The following is a 9,692-nucleotide window of genomic DNA, read 5'->3' as shown; positions in this document are numbered from 1 at the left end:
ATTTATGTCTACACCTCATTTAAAATATATTGCCAAAAGTGAAAAAAGATGCAATATTGGAAAATATCCAAACCATCATAAAATTAAAGCCATAGTGAAATCAAACTACATAAATTAATGAGATATAATACCCAGTTACCCCTGAACTATACCCAAAAAGGCTATGACACACCTCGACTTAAAGGGGATCTTATTACCCCTGAACTAATTAAAAATGTTCCTTTTTATTATTTCCCTCTACATTTATCACAAAAAAATTATATTGATACGAGAAGAATTATAACTTATAATATTTTATATAATTTAAAATATCAAGTTAATATTAATTTTATAATGCTTTATATAATTTAAAATATCGAGTTAATATTTATTTCATGATAAAAAATAAGTTAACTGAATCTCAAATAAACAAAACGTGTCAGACAAATTAAAATAGAGAAGTACAAACTATTAATACCAGTAATAATGGAAGCAACAACGACCAATAAAACTAAAGAAAAATCAATGTCCCTTTTTATTAGTAATAAATATCAGAGTCTGAGCATTTTGTTAGAAAAAAAAAAAAAAAAGACTTCATGCTTAAGCTTAGCACAGCCACACACGAGAAAAATGGAAAGATATATGATGATATTTTTTTTTTCTTTTTTTGCGGGCCATTCTAATGACATTAAATTTTCGATTAAAAAATAGAGTACCAAACTATAAAAGGAACTTTAATCCTAATTATTCAGCAATCCTTCAGAAAAAATCATTAGATGTTGATAAATGTTGATAAATTTATAAATAACCTAAAACGTAGACAGAATTCTCACCTTTTCAACCGTTTTCTTGTAATTTATCTAGCATTTATAATTCATTTATTTGTTTAATTCAAATTCACATGCATAAAATTTATTTAGTATGTTTTTTATTGCAATTTTCTTCATCCGCATGATTAGAATGGTTGAAGTGTATAACTATATCATCTTAAAGTTTAAGTTAAATTTTAACATCTAATTATATTCTTAACATGATGCCTAATTCATTTTTTCTTCAACAGAAATTGAGATGATGACTTAATTTTTTTCACAGTTTCTTGAGAATAAATAGCGTGTTACATGCTACATAAAAAAAGGACACGAATATAATATTTGGTTGTCAAGTACAAATAATGAAACGTCATAACTCTTACCCACAAAAAGTCTTTGTATGTTTATTATATTCCAATTTTTTCTAGACGTCCAAAAAGAAGACTAAAGTACACTTCAATTCTCCCAGATAAGAAGACATATCTGAAGGTTCCATTATCCAAATCTTTCAATCAATGGTGGGAATTAGTTTTCCATATCATTTTCATGTTGAGAATAATACTTATGAAAGTAATTTAATTGAGATTAACTTCCTCCTAATATCTTGATTGTCCTTTTCACTTCTAGAAGCTTTACAAATTTAACTTTTGACATTCGTGAAAATTCATTAACAAAAAGCTTCCCTTGCTTTCAAGAAATCTTGCATTGATTGGGTAGTTGATGACCAAATATTATCATTAATGTACAAATAACCATAATTAACACGAACATCCTTACCTGCAATCATCAATGACATTCTTTTGTTTTCATTTAATAACTCCTAAGTACTGTTTTTCCATGACATGTTAAAGAAAGTACTCATTAATACCCTCATTTATATGTTAAAATATAATCGCTCTTCATTAAATTTATATATCTTTAGGTGTTAAAAAATAATTATTACTAAAGAAAAAATGAACAAATAATTAATTTTATCATATAAACTTTTAAATGATAAATAATTTTAAAAGAAGGAAAGAATCTTGTAGCACATGATATGCAATTTCCTTGGATTATGGAAGGCAAATGGTAAAGCGAAGTGAGTCACTAGGATAGGTTCACATGGACGGTTATACAGCGCGTGCCACATTTTTTTCCCAATCGATTCCCGCTGTTTAAATTGAACCTCGATTAAATTTAAATTCGTATCTCATATTGAGGATAAAGTGCTTTCTAACAAAGGATACAATGTACTTAAGGAGATTTGAATCCAAAATCTCTCGTTAAGCACGAAGAAGTACTTATCACTTCATCACAACCTTTGTTGGTAAGCATACCACATTTTACTTAAGTTATATATATATATATATATATATATATATATACCTCATTTGTATTGTCACAAATTAGTTATACCTAATATAACTTAATTTATGATATTCCATATCAAGGGTTCGTTTGGTTTAAAGAAGACATTTTTCTTCCACTCAAATACGTAAAGAGAGGAGATAGTAGTTAAGCTTTCTATGCCTCTCTTATTAAATACTCATGTGTCGTAGTTTATGTGCATTAATGTGTTCGATTGAGCATGAGATTTACAAATTAAAGACTTTTCTTAAGAATTTATAATCTAAAACGAGCCATAAATTATTTTAGTGACTATAAATCATCTAAGTAATTAAAGTGAAAAATTTAAAGTAATTATTATTATTAAATATAAAAATATATCATTCTTTTTTAGACGAATCAAAAAAGAATATCACATAAATTAAAAAAATATATATAGATTCTTTGTTGAATCTACTTCTTCATCATGTGCGCATGTATATACAAGCTTGCAACTCTAATAGAGATGGCTTTATAATTTCACCATTATTAATTTTGAATTGTAGGATAGTGACCTCAGTTACTGGTAACTCAATGTTCCATTCCATTTTGACATATTTTTGAAGTGTTAGAGCTGCTCTTTTAGGCTTCTGATCTAGATTTTACATTACATCACGAATTACTCCATCTCTCTCTTAATTCATTATTATTATATCCAAAGATTAATCAATAGAGTAAACTTTTGGTAAGTAGAACCTTAGAGGTTACACTTAGAACGTTTGTTATAAAATTGGATGAAAGTCTATTCACGTGCTAGAATTATTTAAACACATTTGATCACCACATAAAATGTCTAATAACCTCCACATTTTTTAAGGTCCACACTCCACAGCAACTTGCACAACTAGTATTGTCAATTTCTTGTTTGGCACTCATAATCATGGTTCCCTACTGCTGATTATTTATTTATATTTTGCTTGGTAATCGGGGTACTCGATATGAAAGAAAGACAATTCAATCCCTTCGAGAAACTGCATTCATTTTCTCCTCTTCTTCCCTGAGAAGAAAGAAAGACATTGATAGATATAAATAAGTCTTCAACTATTATTCGTCTTTTTTTTTTTTAATTAGGCGTTTGATATTTGTGAGTAGCGTTCACTGTTAAGGACTCAAATGCAAAAATTTTGATTAAAAGAAAAACAATCTCATTCACTGCATCATATCTTTCAATGATATGAATATTATTATATTAGTTGATGCGATAGAATTCATCCACTTAGAATTATAAATGCATTTATCAAAATGAATCCCTTAAGTGCTCCCGCTACTAAAACAAATTGAGTTTGGTAATTCGATGGAACTTGTGCGTTTTTTTAATTAAACTGACCAAACAAGGTAAAACAAAAAAAAAATGTACCGATCACATCGGAAATTTAAGCAAGTTCTTAAGAATTGAAATAATCAAACATACATTAGTTCACATTTTTTTTCAAGTTGGATATTTCAAGATCTACTGATTTTCAGGAAGAAAATCAACTTACCAAAGGATTAAATTTCTTTGATCCTATTCTATTTATTCCAGATTGGACATTGGTATAACAATCTACCCCAAATAAATCTTTTTAATTTAAATTTTAGACCCAAAAAAAATGATTTTACTCTTATTCCTCTATTCCAGTCAAGAGATGCAACAAACACGCATTCGACGGTTCAAATAATAGACCGTTAAAATTATTTTTATTATATATAATAGTTGTTGAATTCCTTCAATATTTTTACAGTTACTACAAGTAAATATTTTGAATCTAGTAATAAAATATCTTAGCTAGCTTTACGAGAGAAAGATAAAGCAAGGGACACATCACAAGCATTTTCCGAATCGGTATAATTACACTAAAGATTATTAATGGAATTGAGAAATACTACTAAAACAAAGATTTCATTCATAATTCATCAACTGAGATAAGCATAAAACTTATCTAGATATTTACAAACGCTCTAATCCTCATTTACTCCCTAATTTAATCACTCTAAATCCTAACATGATCACTCCAAATCACTCAAATTAATCAACTACGTAATCATAATTAATAAGAACCTTGATTAATTAATCACGTATTCACCTCTCACAATGGCATTACATTCCGATTCGTAGCGTTCATGTTAGCAAAGAATCCCACTAGATCTTGCCTGTACGGTAAATACGTTTTCCTTTTTTCACCTCCTCCGTTCTTCACATAATGCATCGCTGGTTCTAATTCTCCCTTAGATTTTGTGGTTGTCGTCGTCGGCGGCGTCGGCGCTTTCTCGGCTTTATTTTCTTTCTTTTTGAGTGAAGGTGTCAAAAAGACGAAAGTGTCCTTGCCATCGCTATTACTCCTGTATAGAAGGTCACGAAACTTCCAGCGTTTTGATGAGCCTGTAGAGTTGCTTTTCTTACATTTTTCATCCGGTTTAGGTCTCCATACGCAGTAAGTTCCCTCTGGAATTCCTTCTAAATCATCGGCTTCCGATGATGAGCACGACGAATTACCTTCTCGCTCTTCTTCCTGAAGAAAAAGCTTCCGTAAAGGAAGCCGAATGGATTTCGGTCGAGCAGAAACCACCTCCTCCACCATCCCATTCGATTTAGAGCTGCTGCCATTCATGAAATCATCATTGTTCAGCAACAAATCTCTATTGAAAAGCGGGTAAATTGGACGGATCTGGCCATTGTGAAAGATCTCATCAGCAGCAACAGGTGAAATTTCAGACTCTTTCACAAATGAAAACTCGAATTCATCGTCATCTTCTTCATTTCTTCCTTCTTCCTCCTCCTGATCCTTCTCAACGCAGCTTATTAAACTTCCATTAACCTCAACAAAAGGATTCTCCTCTGTTCCATTTTCAGCACTAAATTCTTCCACAACTCTATCAGCAATTTCAGCCAAATTCTTATTGGAATAGCTATTAAAACTCAAAGACTGTGATAACTCCCTCCTCTCAGCCTGCATTTCTTCACAGCAAATTTCACTGATAATATTCCGTTTCTGAATTTCTAACCAATAAAACACAAGAACAATAATTCTCGTTCAGTTTAAGAGAGAGAGAAAGAGAGAGAGTTTGTTGCTCAATTTGTTTGGTATAAAAGGTGGAAAGTGTGAACGTCGGTTTGAGATTATTGAGGCTACTAATTCGAAACGGAAGATAATAAAGGAGAAAGAGATGTAATTAGGCGAGGGAAGGTGTACAATAAGTAGTTGTGGAATACCAAATAATCGGTGGAAAATTAGAATAATTCTGAGTTTGACTTTTAAGATGTCAGCGTATAAAGTATACGTACGTATCTTATTTTTTTAATTTATTTTCCTTTTTTCATTTTAGCTGATCTTTATCTTAAAATACTAGATATTAAAGTGTGCGGATCTAATATATATTATTTTTTTATTTTAATTTATATGATATGAATGAAATTTGAAAGTCAACAATTTTTTGATATACTTTTTTAAATATTTTACTTTATTAATTATTGATTTATAGTTTTTTATATAATTTTCAGATGTTATATGCTATTTTTTTTGGTCAATTAATGTGACACTGATAAAATATTTGAGAAAGTTAATCAGATTTGCTATATAGTTTTACATATTTTAAGTTATTAATTATACTATGATTTATATGATTTTTACGTAATTTTCAAGTATTAATGTCAAATTAGTTACATTATTGTGATTTAAACTGCTTTTCACGAATTTTTTAAATAATGTATCACAATTTATATTGTACTGATAGAATTGAGAGTAAATCAAAAAATTTTATGTGTCTTCAAATAATTTAAATTATTAATTATTATATTTATAATACATTTTACATCATTTTCAAATGAGTTAAAACTAAAAATAAAATAATTAAATTAAAATAAAAATATAAAATTATAAAAATACCCTCGATCAGAAGCAAATACTTTAAAAGCAGATAGGACAACGTCTGCTGCCTGCTACTCACGCTTATATATATCTTAAAATAAATATTTTAATTTAATTATTTTAAAAAAATTAATTGAATTTTATTTCTTATTTCTCGTAGTAATCCTTTGTAATAAGTGATTATATAAAATAGTAATAATTAAATTTAGAATTTCAAATCATTATTCATAAAAATTAGTTTCATAAATTGAAATGAAAGAAGTATTTTTTAATTTTTTCTGATTTTTTACATGATATATATAAGTCCGTAAAATATGTATATATTTAATTAATTTTTTTAATTTATTTTTAAAAATATTATTTTACTATAATTTCAATCATACAAATATTGAAGAAATTACTTCATAAATTTTAATATTTTTCTTTAATCTATATTAAGTTAAAAGATGTCATATAAAATAGGAGCGGAGTATATATAGTTGTGTAAATACTAGGGATAGTTGTTTGCTTGGTTCATACGTAATATGAACTAAAGTACTTATACGTGTAGTTTCTTACTAGTCCACACGTAAGAGGGCCTTAGAATCCTCTAATTTTATTTGTGTGGTGTTGTACAAATTGGCTGCGCTGTTGTTTGTGGTTTCTTTTCTACGCGTGATTTAAATAAATGCGAGTTGCTGTGTCTGTTTGTTTATTAATTAAAAAAAAAAAGGGGGTTGTTTTGATAATTATCCTTGTTGGTCTTTTTGTTTGTTTCTTTTTTCCATTTTCAGATTCTGCAGTTCTGGTTAATGAGTTTTTTTAATGACATTGGGTTATAGAGGGACCACGCCAAGGTACAAGGTTAAAATGCACATAGTTTTCTACTACCAGAAAAAAAAAATCTGTCTATTTTAATTTATGTGTCTTAATTTGAGTTAGTGCTAAATGCAAAATTTAAAAAATAAATGAAGATTGTTGAATTCATTTATCATAAGACAGATATACGTATAATTTTATAAAATTTATGTTATTAAACTTGCAACATATAAGGTTGAAATTGAAATCTTAATAATAGTAAAAGAGATTATTTTTAGAATATACAAAAAGAAAAAAAGTAAAACACTTAGAATTAAAATAAAAGAAGATCGATACCAACAGTAATCGAAATACTAAAATTGGTATTAATAATTATGAAATAATTAATAAAAAAGGACTTTTTTATCTTACAACTCATCAAAATCCAGAAAAAACTAAAAAAAATTCGAAAAAAGACTTAGAATTGAAATAAAAGAAGATATTGTCCACTTTGATTGTATTATTTATTTAGACACCTTAAAAAATTCCACCTCAAGATTCAAGAATCTTATCTTATTATACTAATTAAAAATGCCTCTCGATGATGGAATCTTGAAATTGCTTTTATCTACTCTCCCGTTTTCAAATACTAATCAATTTGGTATATGAACAAGTTAATTTCATAGCTAACTCATGTTATTGTTACGATTATTTAATTTTCATAGGCGTATTTAAGATTTTAAGATACTCACTGTTGCGTAATTAAATTTTTTTACACAAAAGCAAACTCATATATACAGAGATATGTATATTTGCAAATCAGTTAACCATATGAATAAGTCGAGCCAAAAATTCCAAATTAAAGTAGCATTGTTATAAAAGTTACGAAAAAATTATTCTAAAATAGGGACAATCTCAAAAGGAACAATTTCTGTTGTCTTTGTTGGGTGAAAAGCAAGGAGAATAAAGCAAGTAATGGGGTACAATTACATTGATAATTCAATATAACTTACCATCTGGGAGATTTTTCCCAACTTATATTTACCTCTCTTTTGCAATTGTAATTTTTTTCTGTTATGCAGAAACCAAAATTTAGCACCTGTCTTTTTTTTTGTAGGTAAACTATGAAAATGTAATTTAATATTATGACCTTAAACATATTACGTGGGATGTTGAAATAAAAAAAATTATCAAATTAGAGTCCAAAAAGTTACTTCCCCTATCCCAAACCAATAGTTCTCGTGTTTCATTTTTCTATAGTTAAACTAGATGAACTTTGATCAATATTTTATCATATACTTTTTCATTTGAAAAGAGAAGAATTGCAATTTGTATTACTTTTAATATCATTTTTGAATATCTTAATTTTAAAATATTGAGTGAATGTAATTTAACTTAAAAAAAATAAAGTGACAATTAATTTGGGAGGGAAGGAGCAAAAACCATTTCTAATATGGTATGGGTAATAACTAATATTTCTCACATTTTCTACTTGTCAACCTCAAAACAAGTTTTCTTGCATTTTGAATTCTTGTTTACATCTTGCTTGGGATACAAAAAATGTGGGTAGGCTGTTGTTCCTGCTCCTACATGTAATTGTGAGACTTCAAAAGAGTATGTACTGCAACTGCAGAAACTGAAATTGTTTCAGTTTTTCATGGGGTTAAACCACTCATACCTACAAGCAAGAGGTCAAATCTTGCTTATGCATCCTTCTCCAACTGTTAACCAAGCTTACTCTATGATCATTAGTGATGAGAGTCAGTGAGGGGCTGTTGCTAATTCAGGGATTCTAGGGAGTAATCCAATGAGTGGAACTAATATGTTTGGAGGTGCTATGTACACTAAGACAGGGGGAAATCAAGTTGGTCCTTCAAAGTACTAAAGAAATCCCAATTTGTATTATGATGTGCGTAAGATAAAGGGACACTACAGAGAAAACTATTTTAAAACTGTTGGATACCCATCTAATTTCAAGTACAAAAAGAAGGATATTGGTGGTCATGGATATGGAACAAGTCATGGATATGATTCAACTCATGAATGCAATGTGGCTTCAGAGGATAACTTAAAACACACTGGTGGATATGGTTTTCAGAGTGTTGCTCAGAATTTCAATGCAATTCTTACAAATGCCAATAGTCAATATATCTCTTCCTACAATCAAGCACTTGATGATGCATCTACAAGTGGTACTGCCAAATATGGTCATGCTGAAGTCTGCCATGAAAGAGGACCTTTCACTAAGGATCAGTATGATTAGATCATAACATTGCAAAATAGTACCACTAAAGATTCTACTAATGCATCAACTAATATTGTAGGTACACCTATGTATCTTGCGTTGTTGGCACCTAACTGCCCATAGTGGATTGTGGACACTGGTGCCACGAACCACATGACATTTAATCTCAACTTGCTCAACAGAGAGACAATAGAAGAGACACCATATCTTTAAAAGGATCTATTTGTCAAATGGAGATATCTCATTTGTCACACATACAGGATCAAGTCCCATATTTAATAGAAGCATAATCTCAAATGTGTTTCATGTACCCGCATTTCAATATAATTTACTATCTGTTTCTAAACTAACCAAAGAGCTTCAGTGTTTTGTTTCATTTTTTCCTAAGTTTTGTCTTTTTCAGGATCTCTTTACTGGGAGGGTGAATAAGATTGGTAAAGAAGTTGGTGAACTATATATCCTACCGAATCATAATGCTCATCATGTCAAGGATGTTACACTGCTGCTCAGGATTTAACTGTTGCTGGCAATAATAAATTAGAAATTAGTTTGTGGCTTAGAAGACTTGACCACACTTCCATATCTGTTCTTAAAAGCTTATTTTCATTTAGTTTGAGTGAAATAAAAAAACATATTACTCAATGTACTATATGTTCATGTGAAAAACAGTCA

General features: G+C 29.1%; 1 protein-coding gene across 1 annotated transcript; it reads right to left on the bottom strand.

Annotated features, from left to right (window-relative positions):
• Nucleotides 1–4,013: 4,013 nt before the first annotated feature.
• On the bottom strand, nucleotides 4,014–5,174 carry LOC107862387 (the record flags this gene model as incomplete). Its single annotated transcript, XM_016707955.2, is given in 1 exon segment — nucleotides 4,014–5,174. A coding segment is annotated over 1 exon segment (867 nt). The 3' UTR covers nucleotides 4,014–4,219.
• Nucleotides 5,175–9,692: the final 4,518 nt, after the last annotated feature.

Source organism: Capsicum annuum, chromosome 3, assembly GCF_002878395.1.
Source record: "Capsicum annuum cultivar UCD-10X-F1 chromosome 3, UCD10Xv1.1, whole genome shotgun sequence".
NCBI lineage: Eukaryota > Viridiplantae > Streptophyta > Magnoliopsida > Solanales > Solanaceae > Capsicum > Capsicum annuum.
Note: the sequence above shows the minus strand (reverse complement) of the source record. Positions and strands in the feature narration are given on the sequence as shown.